A 20,794-nucleotide genomic window follows, 5' to 3' on the forward strand; every position below is an offset into this window, starting at 1 on the left:
ATAAAAACAACTATTTAATAAATAGAGTAGTTCTTTTAATTGTAGTGATATGTTAAACCCATACATTTAAAGCAAGTATATCCATTGTTGTGTAAATTAGTCAACTTCAATTTCAGTGAAATAATCAAGAAAACCAGGTTCTTACTGATAGTATTATGTGTTATGCGTGTCATGTGATCAGTAATTAGCCGCTCTGATCGGTGGTGCCGGACTGTGCTGTGATTCACAGGTCAAGTGCCATTAATGTGGTGAAGATTCTCAGAGTGCTGAGAGTGTTGAGGCCCCTGAGAGCAATCAACAGGGCCAAGGGTCTCAAAGTGAGTCTCCGTCTCGCTCTTAATCGCAAAACATTTATTACAAAAACACTTATTGTTATTTCTATATAGCGTAATGGAGATCATTTGTTTTAAATTTGGTGTGTTTTTGTTTCCACAGCATGTGGTCCAGTGTGTGTTTGTAGCCATCCGCACCATCGGGAATATCGTCATTGTCACCTCGCTGCTGCAGTTCATGTTTGCCTGCATTGGTGTGCAGCTTTTTAAGGTGAGGTCTGATATGTCTCAGTACATCATTTTGCACCTAATTAGCTCAAATATTTAATAAACGCATGAAACGTATTTACGATTATTGTTTTCCAGGGCAAATTCTTCTACTGCACGGACTCCTCCAAACAAACACAGTCAGAGTGCAGGTAACATCACTTGATTTGGGAATACAAATATAACATTTCCATGAGTAAACGGCACAAAATTAAATCGTGTGTGTGTGTGTTTCAAGGGGGTCTTACATATTATACAAAGACGGGAATGTTGGAAAGCCAGAGAAAGCTCCGCGTTCATGGGAGAACAGCGACTTCAACTTTGATGATGTCCTGCAGGGCATGATGGCACTGTTCGCTGTATCCACCTTCGAGGGTTGGCCGGGGTGCGACATATACACATAAACGCATCCTCAAACTCGCACCATTTGAGTTCTGTTTAAATAGTCAATATTAATACTAGTTAGCTAGGTCCATTTCAACTTTGATACTTTAGCAACATCTAAAATATTAAAACTAATGTGAAATGAAATATTTATATAAACGTGTTTTTCTTCAACAGGCTACTCTACAGAGCCATAGACTCCCACGCGGAGGATATCGGCCCGATCTACAACTACCGCGTGGTCATCTCTATATTCTTCATCATCTACATTATCATCATTGCCTTCTTCATGATGAACATATTCGTAGGTTTCGTCATCGTGACGTTTCAGGAGCAGGGAGAACAAGAGTACAAAAACTGTGAGCTGGACAAGAATCAGGTATCCGCGTCCACATAATTGTTATTGGTGATGTTTGAAATATCCTTTGGGTTCTATAGACACATGTTCATACATTTTGTGTGCCTGTACAGCGTCAGTGTGTGGAATATGCCCTGAAGGCCCGCCCCCTGCGCAGATACATCCCTAAAAACCCTTATCAGTACAAAGTTTGGTACGTGGTGAACTCCACCTACTTCGAATACCTGATGTTCACCCTTATCCTGCTCAACACCATCTGCCTGGCCATGCAGGTCAGTGTGCTCGACTACGCGCTTTATAGCTATGCACTGAATTCAGCTTTTTAAAAAGTATTTGCTGGTTTGTGTTTACAGCATCACGGTCAATCTCAGTCCTTCAACAAAGCCATGAATATTCTTAATATGTTGTTCACCGGCCTCTTCACTGTGGAAATGATCCTCAAACTCATCGCCTTCAAACCCAGGGTACGATCTTCACACAGCTTTTTTATAGACACACCCTCAATAAGCCCCGCCCTTTCTAGACACTCCCTCCTGCACATTTATGAACAGGCCGGATTTCAAAGCCATAGTTTAACATGCATGATGATTCTTTTTTCAATTGTGTCCAGAAATGTCTACATACTGTAAATATATTTTGTGAATCTTTTCACAACGATTGTTTCATGAGGTTAAAATAGTAGTTTGTCTTTTTTCTTGATGTTAAGATCTGCATTTTCAAGATTTTTTTTACATTTTTAGGGCCATCAAACGTTTGATCGCGGTTAATCTTGATCAAGATTTAAAGTTTGTTTACATAATATATGTCCGTGCACTGAGCATATTAATTTTGTATTTAAAAACACATACATGCATATATTTAAAAATATAAAAATGTATAAACGTTTACGTATCATTTCAATTCTAGGTAAATATAAATAATTACATCTAAATATTTTCTAAATACATGTATGTGTATGTGTTTATAAATACAAAAGTAATATGGACAGTACAGAGACATTATGTAAACACAAACTTTTTTTTTATAACAATGAAAGGATAGATACAGGAGAACAGAAACTTGAACAAAAACTTTTATTCCGGATGCAATTAATCGTTCGACAGCCCTACTCATTTTAATTTAGTTGAACAAATCGAAGACGTTTGTAATGTCATTAGGGCTGTTACCCAGCATGCACTGGGTGAAATACGTTTCCTAACTTGACAGTGTTCCGTTACTGTGTGCTGTTTTATTACCAATTTTGCAGGTGTCCTCCTGGCAAGACTTTTATATTACTTTTTATTTCTCTTTCCCGGTAGATAGATAAAATACTGCTAATCATCAGAAATCTCAGACCCTACTTATTTAACCTTATAATACCTTTGACCTGAAATGTTTTACCGTGATCACATCCCAACTTTGCCCCAATTGAGGATTGACGATCACGTTTTCCTGAAAACATCAGTGTCTCTCTCGCTCTCTCTCAAGTCACAGCTCATCTGCCTCAGGACATTAGACAGCTCGTAATTCCAACAGTTGCTATTTAAATAGCTCTATGTCTCGCATAACTTGGCAGCAATTTCCAATCCATGAAAGGGTTTTCCTGGCCTACTAAGCACAAATCAGATATTGTGTAAGTAGAGACGGCACACGTTTTCTTTTGAGCGCTCACAATCGCTCAAGGTGAGACGCTTCTAAAAACCAGTTTCATTCCTATCCCAGTAAATGAGCACATGAACACAAATCAAACAATATTTCTCGTGGAGATACAAACGTGTGGATTCACCGTTAAACAGTAAAGCATAAAATAAAGTTTAACGGAGTGGGAATATCGATCCGCTGATTTTGCTGTCGCACAAGCGTTTGAGATATTGATTGTGCTCATGCATCATGGGTATGAGCAGCGCTAGTGTGATGGTCAATTCTGCATCTCTAACTGCCCTCTCTCACCCCCCACCCTCCCCTCGTCCTGTGTAGGGTTACTTTAGTGACCCCTGGAATGTTTTTGACTTCCTCATCGTTATTGGCAGCATTATAGACGTCATTCTGAGTGAGATCAACGTAAGTACATCGCCACCTCTCTCTCTCTCTCTCTCTCTTTCTCTCCCTCTTTCTCTCTCTTGCCTTTCTGTCCATCTCTGCTGTCTTTCATTCCCCTGTGCTTCCTACCATTCTTGACTCTTCGTTCCCTATTCAAGATGGCTGCTGTGGCAGGTCGCCCTCTGGTGGCGAGAGGTTTAGGGCACACGCGCAGGGAAGGGGTACGGGAAGGTAGACCTGCGAAAGGGAGGGAGCGCACTTTGTTTTTTCTTCTTGCAGGCTGCGATGTACGTTGTTTTGTTGTAACTAACACTCACACCTGAACTAACCCAGAAGCCCTGCCCGTTCCTTTCAAGGTGGTTTTGGGGGATGTTTCACTAACGCTGTGGAGCATGACGGGTCCCAGGTGCTTTTTGCCATCGTGGGATTCTCCGGTTTTCTTTTGTTCTTTGGTTTCTCACACCCGTCATTTGGTTTTATGATTTTCCTCATGCGAGTTAAATGTTCATGTGTAACTGTTTTCTCCCTTATTTTCTCCTCTCTCCTTTTCTTTTTCATTTTTCTGTCCAGCATTATTTTGTTGATGCATGGAACACGTTTGATGCCCTTATTGTAGTGGGTAGTGTTGTTGATATAGCCATCACAGAGGTTAACGTAAGTAATCTCTCTCTCTTAATCTGCCTGCCTGCACCCTCCCACCCGTCCTAACCCCCCAGACTAACAAAGATGGAGTTGCATTAACTTTCCACCCGCATACATAGGCATGAATGACCTTGTATAGCCTTCAGGGTGATATATCTTGACTTTAGAACCAATGTGGACATTATTTGGTTCATTATTGCGTTTTGGAAGATAGATTGTTGCACAACTTGAACAGTAACTTGATAAAAGTTTTGTTTCTGTTGAGTCAATTCATAAACCTTTAAACACATTTTAACAGAAGAGCCAATATTTGACGGGGAAAAAATTAACCTACATTTTTTGTTTACCTAATTTTTGATCCCGGTATTAATTGCAATATTTTGTAACCGTTTCTAGTTTCACAAATGTAAAATATTGATTTCTGTGTTAAATATCACTGGTCGTACTGGTGGTTCTTTACTGGTTTTGATTTAGGACCTGGATTGTATTTGATTTAGATTGTAGTGAAGTGAAACCTAGCACATTTTTATTGTTGGATTTTTTTGTGTTAATTTACTTAATGTTTGCACACAGTTTTTGTAAGTATTTAAAATGTACTTACATTTTTTTGTGGCAAGTTTTTGCACGCCGTTTTTTCTGGCAAGTATTTGCATACCGTTTTTGTTAAAAAAAAGTGTAAAAATAAGCAAATGAACACAAAAAAAATAAGTAAATCCTACTAGGACAGCAACAATATGCTAATTTGCATTTCTGTGCTTAAAAAGACTGGCATTTTACACAATTAATTCACTAAGACAACAAAAGCACATATTCAACATACATACATAAATTGTTTCTTTTATTATGTTTTATGAACTCAACCACATACAGTAGTCTTTGCAATATGAAAAATTATTTTGATTTAACATTGAAGTTAATGTTTAAAATATTGTTTTAGTATTAAATTTAATTTATTACCTATCTGAACAATACATGTGTCACCAATGAGATAAATGGCATACTTTAGCAGTCGCAGTTTAGCAGTGTGCAGTAATATTCGCTTTTGACCAATCAGAATCGAGCATTTCTAAAGCTTAGCTAATAAAGCTAAAAAGCTAACGAAATTTGAAGATTAAAGCTCCGTCTGAGGGTTCATTTTGAGCTATGCAAGTTTTTCCTCTAAGTTTCTCTGATCGCATGATGTGTATGAAGGTCATTATGATTGACAGCAGTTGTTTCAGATATATATACCCTGTTCGCTATGCACATCCATTTCAGCACTGACTGGGTTTGGTTTGGTTGGAGTTTTCTCTTCATCCAGCATCTGATTTGAAATTAAAGCATGACCTTTGACCCAGCATTGTGTTTAAATTGTTTATTTTTTCCTCTTATTTTTTCTTGAGAAAACTCTGAGCACTTTTTCATGCTTCATTAACCCGTTAAACTAATCCGATTAGCCATTTGAAATATGATAAGTGATGAATCCGTGCTGATAGCCAGTTCCTCCTCTCAGTGCCACAAGGAGATTAGAGTGAAGTCCCTCGACTCTACTCTCCGTTAGAAAAAGCGTTAATGTGACCCCTCCTCCTCCTGAGACCGCTCTGCTCCTCTCAGCGTTTCGTCCTCCCTGCCTGTTGGAGGCGCTGTGTGATTCTCACCGTCTGATTGGACAGCAGCGGGGGGTGGAGTGATGGGAGTGTTTGCCAGCCTCGTCTTGCTGACGATGCCACATTGCATCCTTCTCTATGAATGCTTCTTCTTTTCTTTCTCTCTGATCTGCATTACCTTCCTTTTATCAATGTTTTTCCTGTCTGTCTCTTCTCTCTCTTCTTTGGTGCTCTTTGAACGCCCGCACGGCATTCTGGGTAGGCCTGCCCCCTGCAGTGTTAGCTATTGGCTGGTCCATTCCAGATGAGCCAATTAAGACGATCAAGTATTTCTTCCATCAAGTATTGAATTTATTGCTCTCAGTTGGCCAACCTCCAGGGGGCAGTGTTTGCCAGTTTGTGCCAAATCTCTTATTCCGTGCAATGTGAGATCATGTCTGTGATACTGAACGGTCCCCTGAAAGTGATTTTATCATGACAACTGTTTCACACATGCACATTTGGGTCAATCTCACGACAAAATGACCAGGTCACATTTCACCCCAGAATTAAAAGTAAAATTAAATATTTGAAATATATGAAATGTTGTGCAGAAGCAAAATCAAGCCTATTTTAATGACATTCATATTTTAGTATTTTTCTCTATTATGCATATTTCCCTCCTGACTGTGTCCAAATTTATTCTTCATTTCTCAGTAGAGAATAGTAATAGCATTTCTTGATAAATACTCAATACTCAAATATTACTTGTTTACTTTAATTTATATATACTGTAGATCATTTTTACTTTTAATTGTAGCACAAATTTTAGTCAGTAAAACAAATACTACCATAACAATAAATTAAATGAATAAAATCAGTTTTTAGCTGATACAATGATAATAGGATTATGGTTTTGAGAGTTGGGCGGCAAATATGCTTGGTTGTCATAATGCATTCAAAATATTAATCGGTCCTAAAAATTGGCTTTATTTTCTTAAAGCAAAATTTACTATCTTTTGATTTTGGGTTGAAATATGCCCACAGATATCGTCTTGACCGGTTCCGTGAGATTCACCCATTTGGAGAGAGTTATACCATTGACCCAGTTCTGTTTGCTACATGCATGGTTGGGGTTGCCAGATCCTCTGCAGTTCTGCTGCAGTGAGATCATTTACTGAATCCCGTTCACCATTTTAAACCATTTAAAGTAACCAAATATTTCAAACGAGCGAGACACTGCAGGGGATTTAGAAATCAGTCTCTCTGCATGTAGAAATTCAACACACACCTACACACACAGTCATACACACATGAACACACACACACACACACACACACACACACACACACACACACACACACACACACACACACACACACACACACACACACACACACACACTGAGAGACAAACATTGAGCAAGACCTGCTGGGAGAATCTCGACTCGTGAGAGATGTCGAACCAGTGCATGTGTCTGCGTGTGTCACTCACTCATCCTCCAGTTTCTGGCTGCAGACCAGCATATGGCTCCTCCCCACACGGACCATGTGCTGTAGCGCCCTCAGCTGGCTGAAAGACAGATGTGCTATGAGGCGTCTCCCCTGCAAGAAACCCAACAAATACACTTGAAGCTCACCTACAGACACGTTCTCACACATATCAGGGCTCAACAGTAATGACGATTCTCTGGTCCAGCAGGAACTTCCTTATTGTTAAGCCTTGAACATAGACGCACACACACACTTTGGCAGGTGTACGGTGGGTGGTTGGCGCTGCTATAGCTTTGATCTGTCTGCCTTTCTTTAAAGCCAGCTGACCCCTCCTCCTCTCCCCCCTCCTCTGTGGTAAGACCAATGGTACGGACCAACGGTAACCGAAAACCACCCTGTCACCTCTCATTCCACCCTGTCATCTCTTCTACTTCTCCACCATCACCAACTGTCATTCATCATGTGACCTCAGCATGAGCACACGTGTTCTCTCTCATAACTGTGGCATTGGGCAGGCACGTGTATATGCTGCTGGTGTGTCCATCGTCTCGACTTCTACCCTCCCTTAGGCTGCCATGCCTGCCATTGGTGCACTGTAGTCACATGGTCATCGCTGTGTGTGTGTGGTGCAGTGCCGCCCCGGCTGATGAACTCTGGTGTTAATCCTCGGAGTGGTAAAGCTCTGGAATCAGCCGGAGGCTTGAGAATAGATGTGTGGTTTTCTGTGCGATGTCCACTCGCATGAAGCTTATTCCCAGTTTTGCTTGGTGTGATGTTTTTGGCTGGCTTGTGCGTCGTGTATGACCGTGCAGGTTAGAAATGTGTTGTTTTAAAGATCCCATGAAATTGTTTCATTAATGGTACAGCCGTAAACTCTGCTATTAGGGCAAAGTTCTGATTTTCATTTTCTCCGATAGGAAACGATATACAGTACATTTTAAAATGTGTTCATATGTTGAAAGTGAATTCTGTCAATGTTCAGGAGTGCACGACACAGTGTGCAGCCTTCAAAGTTATAGACTTAAAGGACCGGTTCACCCAAAAATAATAAATACCAGACATCTAGCCTAATGCAGTTCAAAACTGTATATGACGATTTCTTCTGTGGTACACAAAAGAAGATCCATTTTTGGTCCATTTTCATACGTTGAAAGTCAACAGGGGTCGGTGTTGGTCGGTTATCAACATTCTTCCAAATATCTTCTTTTGTGTTCTGCAAAAGAAAGAAGGTCATGCAGGTTTAAAATAGTATTAGGGTGAATTATCCCCAAAAAGCATTTATTTTGATTTCACGGGGTCTTTATAGCAGTGTCACAACACTAGAAAGAATATATTTACGAAGAATAAAAATGATTAGGAAAAGGTGAAAAGTCCAATTTGTGAGATTGTGTGTATGTGGTTTAGTAATTAATAAATCATATTATCTTTAAAACACAGCATACATCCACAAAATTTTAGTAGAATATTAATTAGGATTACATTCAATTAGGAAAGATTTTTTATTTTAGTGATGTTTCGTATTGTGGCGGGCATTTCGAAAATGCTTTGCATTCATTATCATGTTGTCATAAAGCCACCAGACATCGGTCTCTCTGTAGTTTGTCATCATTGGAAATGTTGAATATTCTTTTGTAGACGTTTTAACCGTCAATGTGCGTGTCAGCTTGAATCGCTCTTGTTTGCGTGCCTTTCCATGAACACGAATATATGTGTCTGTGCTAAAAAAAAGGGCCTTCAAAACACCGAAGATAACGCCAGGATTTCCATCACGTTCTTTCGGCTGTTCCGCGTCATGAGGTTGGTGAAGCTTCTTTCCCGTGGAGAGGGCATTAGGACGCTGCTCTGGACCTTCATTAAATCCTTTCAGGTGAGATAAAGGACGTTTGGTTGCTTTCTTGGTCTGTTTGGGTGATTGATGATCAACATTAGCAGCAATGTGGACCAGAGCTTATGCTGACACTTACGGTCTGGCTCTGCAGAGACTACACGACGTCATTACACACCTGCAGTCACTGTAAAAATAGACTAACAATCGGGTTTCCTTTCGCTGGATGCTCGTGGTTTATTGTTGGAGTCCAGCAGCAATGCATTGTGGGTCTCTCCCAGCATGGACAGTGAAATGTTACGCTACTTGTTTTTTTTATTTACCCTCCGTTTTCTTTCTTCACAGGCTCTTCCCTATGTCGCTTTGCTTATCGTAATGCTGTTCTTCATCTACGCCGTCATTGGGATGCAGGTGAGATCTTTATCCAGCTTCTTCGGCCCGCCGTAGCCGTCCGATGTTGTGATGCATGATGGGTATTATGTGTCTGACTCTACAGATGTTTGGCAAGATCGCCCTGAGGGACAACAGTCAGATCAACCGAAACAACAACTTTCAGACGTTTCCTCAGGCTGTTTTGCTGCTCTTCAGGTCAGTTCTGCCCTTCATTTCTCCATCTTTCTCTCTCTTAGTATTGCTGCCTCTCTAACTTTTAAATGCGTGCGCTTTTAGGTGTGCTACAGGGGAAGCGTGGCAGGAAATCATGCTGGCCTGTTCTCCCAACCGTCCGTGTGAGAAGGGCTCGGAGGACGGCCATTCAAGCGAAGACTGCGGCAGCCACTTTGCCATCATCTACTTTGTTAGTTTTTACATGCTTTGCGCCTTCCTGGTGAGTGAACGTCAATATTCCCTCGTGGTAAACAACTGTTTATTTTACAACAGCTGTGAAATTCGAGTGTGTCCCCGGCATCTGTTACAGCCTCCGAACAATGTTTACCGAATCCAGCTACGCAACAGCGACAGCGTGTGTGACTCAGAGGTTTCCTGTCATGAGTTACACTTTTTTTTCTCCCATTCTCTCCTACAGATCATTAACCTGTTTGTGGCTGTCATCATGGACAACTTTGACTATTTAACACGTGATTGGTCGATACTGGGGCCACATCACCTGGATGAGTTTAAGAGGATATGGGCGGAATACGACCCCGAGGCCAAGTCCGTTCATTTACACAGCTGTTGAAGCTTGATCAGTTCATTATTCGTATTGAATAACCTGAGATTAAGTGTGATGTGATTGCAGGGGTCGGATCAAACATCTGGATGTGGTGACGTTACTGCGCAGAATTCAGCCACCCCTCGGGTTTGGAAAACTCTGCCCGCATAGAGTGGCGTGCAAGGTAGTAATGATACACTTGCCTCAAGATACGATACAATACACGTTGCTGGGTTCACAATATGATAATATCACAATATCTTTCACAGAAATTCAAATAACAGACTTCTTGCCATTATACATTCAAATTAACACTTACATTTATGCATTTGGCAGGCGCTTCGATAACAGTTCTTGTTGTTCATTTGGCATTTGCTGCAAATTGGTATAGAACTGACAACATTTATTTATTTATTTATTTAAAGCTTCTGAATAGACGGTTTCAACGCCAACAACATAAACAAACGTTATGTGGCTCAAACTTAACTTGTGGTAGACCTCCACAAAGAATCTGTAACTGTTGAGTAGTTTTGAGTTCATTTAATACAATTGATATACAATAAAATATTAATATGAATTAATAACAATATAAATTAAACTGGTTTATTATTACAAAACACAGGCCGGAAGGTAACTTTAGCTAGCGCGTGCGTCTAATGAAACCATCTACCTAAATTAAGAAAGGAATTAATAAAGCTAAACCCTACAAAAGAAAGCAGTAAAAGCACAAAATGATGTACAAAATTAATTCAACTAAATTAATAAAAAACATGTTGACATGAGTCACGTGTGCAGCGCAACCAATAGGATCAAACAGATGTCAAAATAACATCATGGCTATAAAATACATATCCGTCTTTTGTATTAAGATATATTGTGCTACAATGCGAGTACTACAGAGTGACCCTAACCCAATCTCTACCTCTAAAAAAACACATCTTTTCAAGAATTTAGAACTCAAAATATTTATATAATGTTTATTATAGTAATATTTATAAGGTTGATACATCGCTCACTCTGTAAACACACACAAACTGACAAACGTTTTTTTTTTGTGACCTCATATGACTATTTGTTACTTTGTGTGTCTAGCGGCTTGTGTCCATGAACATGCCTCTCAATAGTGACGGAACTGTGATGTTCAACGCAACCCTTTTTGCCCTAGTGCGAACGGCTCTGCGCATCAAAACCGAAGGTGTGGAAATAACGCAACACACACCTTTATTGGTTTCATTAAGTTGTTTACATCTTCCCTTTGAGCACTTACTGTAAATACTACAAAACAGTCACTGTGTGTGTTTGTGCTAGGTAACTTGGAGCAAGCAAACGAAGAGCTCAGGGCAATCGTGAAAAAAATCTGGAAGAGGACGAGCATGAAGCTGCTGGATCAAGTCGTGCCCCCTGCTGGAGGTAAGAGGGGCTGGGAATTAAAGTTCCCCGCAGTGTCATGCCATGTCCTGTCCTTGCGCTTTGCTTAAGTGTGTGTTTTGGTTTTGTGTTCAACAGATGATGAAGTAACAGTGGGGAAGTTCTATGCCACATTCCTTATTCAGGAATACTTCAGGAAATTCAAGAAACGAAAGGAACAGGGCCTGGTAGCCAAAATCCCCCCAAAGACTGCTCTTTCATTGCAGGTGGGTACAAACTACACACGTCCACACACGGAAGGAATATCACCATGGCACAAAAAAAAGAAAATTGAATATGTGCGTGTGTCGGGTTCAGGCTGGCCTGCGTACTCTACACGACATGGGTCCTGAGATCAGACGGGCGATATCGGGTGACCTGACCGTGGAGGAGGAACTAGAGAGAGCCATAAAAGAAACCGTGTGTTCTGCGTCCGAGGATGATATCTTCAGGGTAAAGGTCTGATATTGCCTCTTATCTCCTCTCCTCCGCTTCGCTCACGTCATCGCTTCTGCCCACCCGCATGGATCAGACCTTCCGAGCGGAGTCATCTAAAGAGCGTCACCCTTCTCCAAGGACGAAGGGTCGCTGAAGCAAAGCTGCTTGTTTAGATTCCTTTTTTTAGCATCGTGGGCCATTTATTAGATTTTAATTTGTTATTAAGAAGTCATTATATTCATGCTGTTCATATTAAGTAAAGTTTCCTCTTTGGCGTGATCATCCAAAGAGCTCATAAGGAAATCATTGGTAAAAGCGCTTTGCTATCATCATGTAGATAAGGCGTCTGCTAAATGACTAAATGTAAATGTAAGGCGGATTGTTCTGAAAGATTTTTAAGTGTAACACTTTTGAAAACTAGAAATATAAGTGTGGAGTGAATTGGAGGCCGAATAAAGGTTGATGGTTATGAAATGTGGAAAAATCTGTAACACCAGGTGTAAACTGGGACTTTGAGTTGGACGTTTGTTAATTCTTCATCTGTCTTTGCAGCGTTCTGGTGGCCTTTTCGGCAACCACGTCAACTACTACAACCAAAGTGACGGCCACGCCTCCTTCCCACAATCCTTCACAACCCAGCGGCCGTTGCACATCAGCAAATCCGGCAGCCCCGGCGAGACGGAATCTCCCTCGCATCAGAAGCTCGTCGACTCGACCTTCACTCCAAGCAGCTACTCTTCCTCAGGATCCAACGCGAACATCAACAACGCAAACAACACGGCCATCGGACACCGGTACCCCAAACCAACCGTCAATACGGTTGACGGACACACGGGGCCCCCCCTCACCACCGTCCCACTGCCACGGCCCACATGGTGCTTTCCAAACAAGAGGTACGGTGTGATCAATGCTGAAGAATGTTGTTTTTGTGTTTTGGAGTAGAGCGTCAGTTGTTAAGCTTTAAAGAGCACAAACTTCGCTCAGTTCACATACTCTAGTTTGGAGTGGTTCATGTTAGCGGGTAGATTTCAGGTTCATGTCGGAATCCCGCTCCTGATTGTCATCTGTCTCCCCCTCTGATCGTCTCGTGGACCAGGACCTGTTTCTATGACACGTTTATGCGGTACGTTCACAGTCAGAAAGAGAAAGACCTCGTCACTATGGAGAGCTGTTGTGCGCTTTCTCCATATTAGGTGGATCTGATCTTCATGTCGCACACACACAAACTCTTGTGTGTGTTGAGAGATCCACTTCGCGAATAGCGTCAGCTGCGAGCGGCTTCTCTGATTGGCTGACAATGTATGAGCATGTGCAAGCTAAGCGTAACATCAGCAGCTACACTTACTCGCGTTGGTGTTTGTGCTTTGGCTGGTCATTTCCAGGCTGTACAGGGGGGGCGCTTCATTCAGACCGAAACACACAAACATCACATGCTGCCCGTAAACAGGAAATACAGATTTAGTGCTGATGCATGCAACACAACCTGAAATACTGAATATCTTTCTATTTTGAAATGGACATGTAGTCTTTATGAAGTGCCCCTTCTATTCAAACTAGTTCCCCTGTTAAATAAAGTGGCATAAGGTTACCATGTCAGAATAATATCAGTGTTTCTGTGACGCAATCAATTATAGATGAAGGCCGTGGCAAACAAACCTTTCTCTGCTACTGTACAGCTGTCGTCTGTATGTTTAGGTGCTATTTCCTTGTTTTACTGGTGTTTTTGACAGTTTGTTGCAGATAAACAAGCACAATATGCTTATAGTTCACCTGTGTGTGTGTGTTTGTGTAGCTCTGATTCCAGCGACAGTCGTCTCCCCATCATACGGCGAGAAGAAGCGTCTACCGACGAGACGTATGATGAGACGTTTCTAGACGAGAGAGATCAGACCATGCTTTCAATTGACATGTAATACTTCATTCTTGTTTTTCACCTGTACAGATCATTCTGTGAATGCTTTGTTGCATTAAAATCGATTTCAATTGATGTGTGGTCAGAGGTGTCGGTTATTTTACAACGGCTTTACATTTGCCTCGTACTATTTTTTCTGAATGCTTGAAGTTACCTGTGAAATTGTGAAATACGTGTTTGTGCATGCGTGTGTCTGGCAGGCTGGAGTTTCAGGATGAAGAGAGCAAGCAGTTGTCTCCCATGGTGGAGGGCGATGTAGGGGAGGAGAGGAGGCCGTGGCAGTCTCCACGGCGACGGGCCTTTCTCTGTCCCACTACACTGGGTAAAGACCTGCACGCATTCATTATCTCGAAAACATGTCATACATATCACTAGAGTCCAGCGTTTCATAATACATTGTTCAACGATGGATGAATGAATGAACATACGTTTTTAAATCAATGTCATTTTTAGGGCTGTCAAACGATGAAAGATCCAGAATAAAAGTTGTCTTTTATGTCTATGTACTGCACTGTGCATATTAATTTTGTATTTATAAACGCATACATGTCATATTTAGGAAATACTTGTATGTATGAAATTATAATTTATATGTGTATGTTTTTATAAATACAAAATAAATATACACAGTAAACAAATATATATTATGTAAACACAAACTTTTATTCTGGATGCAATTTATCGTTTGACAGCCCTAGTATTTTTTTTAACGTTTTTAAATACTTTCTATATGTCTGACTTGTTTCCTGATTTTTATGTTGACCTTTAGACACAAATTCATGACGTAATAGAAGTAATAAGTATTGTTTCCTCCCCTGTTGCAAAAACAAAATTGTGTGGGAAACACTGGGGAAAAATCTTTAAAAGCATACTTTAAAATGTCTTCCTCCACACACATGCACACACACTCACAGGTCGACGGTCTTCCTTTCACTTGGAGTGTCTGAGAAAGCATAACAGACCTGATGTTTCTCAGAAGACTGCACTACCACTGCACCTAGTGCATCATCAGGTAGGCGCACACATAAACACTCTTCTGCTGAGTTTCTCCTCGTCCTTTTCACTCAAAATATCTATCTGCTCATATTCGAAGGCTTTGGCCGTGGCAGGCTTGAGTCCCTTGCTGAGACGAAGTCATTCTCCGACTTTGTTCTCGCGTCTATGCTCCACGCCCCCCGCGAGTCCAAGCAGCCGCGGCGGAGGAGGTCCGTGCTACCAGCCGGTTCCGTTTCTCCGGTTAGAGGGCAGCGGATCCTACGAGAAACTCAACAGCAGCATGCCGTCCGTGAACTGCAGCTCGTGGTACAGCGACAGCAACGGCAACCACAGCAGGAGCGCGCAGAGGACGCAACGACCCGTGTCGCTCACGGTTCCTCCGGTCACACGCAGAGACTCCATATCTCTGGCACACGGGAGCGCCGGCAGCCTCGTGGAGGCGGTAGGGGCGCTTTGCTCACGTTCTCTAAATGACTCTCTAATAGTTGAGTCTTCTTCATCGCTCTTCCTCATTTGTTTCTTTCTCTCCTCAGGTGTTAATATCTGAAGGTTTGGGTCGCTACGCACAGGATCCGACCTTCATCCAGGTAGCAAAGCAGGAACTAGCAGACGCCTGCGACATGACCATGGAGGAGATGGAGAACGCTGCCGATAACATTCTCAACGCCAACACTCCACCCAACGCCAACGGGAACCTTTTACCCTTCATTCAGTGCAGAGACGCTGGTTCGCAGGAGTCTCGTTGCGGCCACGCGCTGGGGCTCTCTAGCGCCGCAGGGTCAGACGAGCTTCTGGGGGCGGAGTTAGACCTCTCTGAGGGGGCGGGGCTACGGAACAGCGCTCTGATGGAGGACGAGGACATGGAGTGCGTGACGAGTTTGTAGGGGGAACGTCAGCACGGAGGACTTCCTGTGTCTTAGCCCAACTCTCGCCGAGGACACTGCCGTCCCGCAGTCTGACCGTTTGTTGCGTGTACCTACCGTAGGGGTATAAGGCCATTCTGCTTAGCTGAGAGCGAGTCAGTTTTTAGTTCGTCCGTGTGTTTGCGAGAGCACGAGCGAGTAGGCGAGTGTACATGTTTGTGTGTGTGTTTCTAAAGTGCCTCACAGTTCTCACAACCTTGATTGCAGTAAGGAGGAAATGAAAAAACAACCCTGACCGAACAGGGAATCGTGGGAAAAGATGCGCTGTTACCCAATGAATGGGATACTGTATGTCCGTCGGTGGACGCCTGGGGGCCAAAGTAGGATTGCGCTGACCCCTATGTGTGTTGGAATCAACGGCCTCATCCGGTGCGAATGTGTGGTGCCGAGCGGGCTGTGTCGGGAATTGTGCCGTCCAGGAGAGGTCGCTGGTTCGAGGGATGCTCAGAAAGACCAAATGGACAAACTGGAGAGGTGAAGCCCACTCAGATATAACAGCTGTCGCACTTTTCACGGGGCTGTCCATCATCCATTCGTCAGGAGAAGCGTCGTCTCTAAACACCCCCAACCTTTTTTACTGGTTCATTTTCAGTTCAAGATTTTGCTGCTTTTTATTTTATGAGTTCTACCCATAATTCTCTGGTTGAGCTGTTTTGTTGAAACGGCTTTGAAAGACTGAACTGAACTCTCTGAATTTCCCTCTCTCTTTTGTGTACCGTCACGGCTTTCAGGTAGCTGCTAGCTGGGAAAGGTCATTGCATCAGTGGCCTTTGACTTCCAGAGGCGCTTCACTGTTCTGCCGTTTTTTTCTCTTCTTCCCAGCATTTGGTATTTCCATTATCGTTTATCTTGAATTGCACACAGGTCGATGCTGTTTTTTTCTAAATTATTATTATTACTATTATTATTGAAGGATGTTTATGCCAGATGCAGTGTTGTGACTCTAATGCCTCTTACAGAGAAAAAGCTATTTATTTATTTATTCCTGTCAGAGGTTGCAGTGTGTTCAGGGGGATCTCTCTCGTGTTGTTTATCGGTAGCTCGCGAGCTGTAAATGAGCAGTTTAACTCACCTGGACGCAGGTAGCACTGATAGGTCACACGGTTCCAATGCTGCTGTTGGATTGGACGTTCTGAAACTACTGACGTTTCTTCACTGCTGATCTCCAGAAACATTCAGCCGATAGCGACAGACAGTCTGCACAGGAAACAGCAGAGCTTCTGAAGGTCAGTAAAGGTGCACTTTGAGGAGAGGAAGCGTGGAGTATTCAGGAAGCGTAGCGCATCATTTCAAAAACACTAATGTAGTTCACACAGGGCTAAATATACTACCACGATTAAGTCATTACGAACGTACAAACGTCAGCAGTGTCATGGCCGTCATCCATTAATGTTATTAATTATTATTATTATTATTACTGTTGTTAAGGATCTTTTTTTCTGCTGGGTTTATCACTGTATCCATGCAGTTCACACTTACACGCAGAGCTACCTTTTTATCTATTATGCAAATAAGGTGTTGAAGCGTTAGCGGTTACTCATGTTGCTTACGTGAGATCAAAGTCATCCCCTAAACACATCCATTAATGAGAAATGACACTGTCGATGTACGAAGCGACGGAAACCTGACCAATCCGCTTCCAGGGCGTCTTTCTGTATGTCTGGGTTACAAGTTTTCGTTACCGTTTTGCTTCAGAAAAGCATTATAGGAATTTCTCTTCACATAGATGAATAGATAACGAAGTATTTTCGTCCGCTTGACTTGTTTCTACACCGAGCGTCCTGCTGTTTCCTGGCGTTGTGTTCCAGGCCTTGGACATTGAAATCCTGATTTACATCTTGCTTTGACTGGTCACGTGCTTTCGGTTGCGAGTTTCTGAATGCTTACAGGAGATCTCTGCTCCGAGGACAATGCAATGCGTGTGAAAAAGAAATTAGGAAAAAATGTAGCCAGAACCCACCCGCTCTGTTCCAAAGCCCAAAGTTCCAATGTGTCATTGTGAGGCTGCCCCAGGCACATTTCGAGGCCTTGGTTGTGTATGTGTCGAGTTTATCTGTGTTTAGTATATGCACAGCGGAGAACTGAGTGCGAATGCGTAGTCGAGCGCGTTAGTATTTGCGTTTAGTATATATGCGGTACGAGTGCGTGCGTGCGTGCATGCGTATGTGCTTGCATACCACAAGATATGCAAAAACAATGCAATAACTTTGACTGTACAACAGTTTCATTCAGAACTACAGCTGTACAAAAATCTAAGATCCAGAGAGAATATATTCACTGTTGTGTATTAAGTTGCAGAACTTTAAATTCAAAAAAACCTGTCATACTTGAAATGGGGTGAATTTGAGTATTGAGTATTTTAACAATCTTGTGCGGGTCAGTTTGGTTTGATGTTTTTCTTCTGTTGGTTTCAATTTCTTCTGCATGAGGATTTTTTGGGTGTGCAAAGCTTTCCAGTAACTTCGTTTTATTTCGTTCTAATGAAACATTGAGGAAACGCCGATGACGGGTCAGACGAAACGTGAAGGTGTACATAGAGGTGGAGAGAAACGTCTCGTCGGTGCGAAAGTGATTTTGCATATCTTGTGCTCATCCAGCTGAAAGGTGCATGATACGCAAGAGCAGCTCTCTCTCTCTTTTGATCACTGCTATTTTCCGTTTTACCTTTTCACTCACTCACCGTTCTTCTCCTTCCTTCAGCAGACATCACAGTGAAGCTAAATCTTATTACATTCCCCCCACACACGTACATGCCAGGTTAACAGACTTGATTTGATTTTGGACGGCGTGGATTGTTGGCCATTGACATTTTCACTTTTTTGTGTTCGAGGCTACAAGTGAAACATTAGAAATCCCCTCGTTTGTGTGTCGTTTCTCAAGTCTTATGGACAATCTGCATTTGCAATGGATATTGAACTGATCAGAGGTTTGAGTCTAAGCTCGTTTTTTTTCTATCACGTGATTTCATTCGCATGGAAATGCTGGAGTCTAAAGACTGGACAGACTCTCCCTTCATTAGCCAATGATTGTATATTTTTATAGACTATAGAAAAGAGTTAAAAGAAAAAATATAAACTCATCTGTATCTGCTGAATGTCAGGGTTAAAATGGCTACACACAACAGTGTTTGAGAATGTATGTAGCGACTTATCTGTATAGATAGAAATTAAATTTACGATAGAGAAATATAGAGTAAATCATTGGTAGTCACTGCAGTAGCTCCTTTTGAAACTCCAGTTGCATGACGGCAGGATGGTTGGGCATTTATTGAGGGAGGCGTGCAATGAGATTTATCGAGGGCTTGTTCAGAGCTGCTGTTTTCAATCGGACACATCACGTTCCCCGCGAGCGACGGAACAGTCTGGATAAGCCACAAGCTTTCGGTCTACAAAATCAGCCCCCGTGTTGAATGACACGTGCATCAGCAGATGAACGATCTTTTAGGAACAGAAACACGGAGCGCTGTGTAACGCTCAGGCCTGGTACCAAATATCTGACTGAATATTTTGTTAGTTGCTCAGTGGTGTTTTCTGCCCAAATCGTTTAATTGTAGCTTTTTTCTCTCAGAGAATCAGAAGTAATTTTATATATTTTAATATGCGAGAAATATTTATGAAATGGAAATTTAGATGCTTCGCAATTGCGGTGGGAGCAGCCAAAGTCAGCGATGGACTGCAATTGGTCGTGAGGTGCATTGTGTTCACCTCGTGTAGCAGCGTAAGCAAGATTCCCTAAAAACAAAAGATGATTTATTAAAATAGACAACAACAAAAAATACATGAATAGATTATTAGCCTTATAAGCCTTTCGAAATGTAAAACCCCCAGGAAACAGCCCCTGGTTTCTAATATTATCGGAAACGATCCATTACATCTTAGTGTCTCTTTACAGCGATTGGTTTACTTGGATGAACCCAGTAACGAAGAAACACGGATGGTTTTTTACATTAGGTAAAATATTTTTTGGGTTAGTTAGTTTAAGTATTTGGTTATGGAGTTCTGTCTGGGTTTCTGGGTTCACGTGTGCTTTTATGGAACTTTTGCATGTCAGATTTGAAGGTGCGCGCTGAAGGGTTGACCTTTGACCAAGAGAAAGCCTGGACAGGTGCAAAGTTTGCCCTCTGGTTTAACCTTTGTGTAGCACATATCTCCAATGTCCTCCTTTATATGACTGTTAATTTGATATTATAATAAGTTAATGTAGTGCGTAAACGAATTTTAACGGTAAACTAAAAGCTAAGGTGGTGATGCAATAATCACGATTTGCACATTTAAACCACATTTAGTTCGATACGTCATACACATAATCCAAGTAAAGGATGAATTTATGCATAGATTTTAGCTGTCGTGTAAATATTAATTTCGCCCTAAGCTCAAAATGTCAATCTCGCCATAGTTTCATTTCAGCAGGTGGGACTATAATTTCATGCAGATCGGTTCAGGCTGTTTTAGTGCACCGATGGCGCTGGAAACTGAATTAGGGCCTAATGAATGCAAAGGTATTTCCGAGTGGCATTTCCCTGCCTCCAGTTCCACCCAGCGAATGTAGCACTAGAGAGAGAAAATGGGAGGAACGGTAAAGTTTTGGAGGAGGAGGAGCTCAAAAGAGTATTAATTGCACAAATTTCCATGAATGAATGAAGTGAACGTAGTTTGAACTTATTCTTTATCACATCCTGATTTCATTCTGCAGAGAAGGACGTAATGTTTGATCAGGTCTGGTTGGCCGCAAGAAGCTCTGGGCTTGATTTGTTGGCTCTGGTTGTTTCTCTAATGGGTGGCAGGACTGAGGGATTCTATTCCCTGAAAGCACCACCACGTTACGCTATTTTCCTTGCCGAATTAGTTCACAACAGGGGCAGTCTTGGAACAGATCGTGCTTTTGGTAGATGTTAAAGGCATCAGTGCTGGTCATTTGGGTCTCTCGTGGAACACAGAGGTCAGTCATTCACATTTTGGACCACCGACTTTAGAGCCCGGGTGTTATTAAACCTCTGTGAGACGTCTGCATGGTCTGTCATTCCCTCTTCTACTTTCGCCGATACTCTTTTGTTTCATTTCATCGTTCTTTCATTTGTTCATTTCGATTTGAAAAAGAATACGCTACATAAATCAGAAGATTCAATCACTTTTTCTACTCCTA

General features: G+C 42.0%; 1 protein-coding gene across 13 annotated transcripts in view; it reads left to right on the forward strand.

The window, feature by feature from the left end:
• cacna1c (calcium channel, voltage-dependent, L type, alpha 1C subunit) overlaps positions 1-20,751 on the forward strand; it is a 102,110-nt gene extending 81,359 nt beyond the window's left edge. For 5 of the 13 annotated variants that reach the window (XM_057323832.1, XM_057323839.1, XM_057323829.1 and 2 more), the window contains 26 exons: positions 230-317; positions 436-543; positions 639-691; positions 778-924; positions 1,101-1,302; positions 1,395-1,553; positions 1,635-1,745; positions 3,238-3,321; positions 7,320-7,367; positions 8,731-8,868; positions 9,172-9,237; positions 9,323-9,414; positions 9,496-9,652; positions 9,851-9,978; positions 10,064-10,160; positions 11,069-11,171; positions 11,285-11,386; positions 11,483-11,610; positions 11,702-11,842; positions 12,374-12,714; positions 12,918-12,944; positions 13,614-13,730; positions 13,934-14,055; positions 14,648-14,745; positions 14,827-15,171; positions 15,263-20,751. In XM_057323832.1, the coding sequence (XP_057179815.1) occupies positions 230-317; positions 436-543; positions 639-691; positions 778-924; positions 1,101-1,302; positions 1,395-1,553; positions 1,635-1,745; positions 3,238-3,321; positions 7,320-7,367; positions 8,731-8,868; positions 9,172-9,237; positions 9,323-9,414; positions 9,496-9,652; positions 9,851-9,978; positions 10,064-10,160; positions 11,069-11,171; positions 11,285-11,386; positions 11,483-11,610; positions 11,702-11,842; positions 12,374-12,714; positions 12,918-12,944; positions 13,614-13,730; positions 13,934-14,055; positions 14,648-14,745; positions 14,827-15,171; positions 15,263-15,613 (3,553 nt within the window). In that variant the 3' untranslated portion in view covers positions 15,614-20,751. Of the gene's footprint in view, positions 1-229; positions 318-435; positions 544-638; positions 692-777; positions 925-1,100; positions 1,303-1,394; positions 1,554-1,634; positions 1,746-3,237; positions 3,322-3,870; positions 3,955-7,319; positions 7,368-8,730; positions 8,869-9,171; positions 9,238-9,322; positions 9,415-9,495; positions 9,653-9,850; positions 9,979-10,063; positions 10,161-11,068; positions 11,172-11,284; positions 11,387-11,482; positions 11,611-11,701; positions 11,843-12,373; positions 12,715-12,917; positions 12,945-13,613; positions 13,731-13,933; positions 14,056-14,647; positions 14,746-14,826; positions 15,172-15,262 lie in introns of all 13 variants that reach the window. The other 8 variants (XM_057323830.1, XM_057323840.1, XM_057323838.1 and 5 more) reach the window with 6 other exon arrangements.
• The last annotated feature ends 43 nt before the right edge of the window (positions 20,752-20,794 follow it).

This window comes from Triplophysa rosa, linkage group LG24 (assembly GCF_024868665.1).
Source record: "Triplophysa rosa linkage group LG24, Trosa_1v2, whole genome shotgun sequence".
Taxonomy (NCBI): domain Eukaryota; kingdom Metazoa; phylum Chordata; class Actinopteri; order Cypriniformes; family Nemacheilidae; genus Triplophysa; species Triplophysa rosa.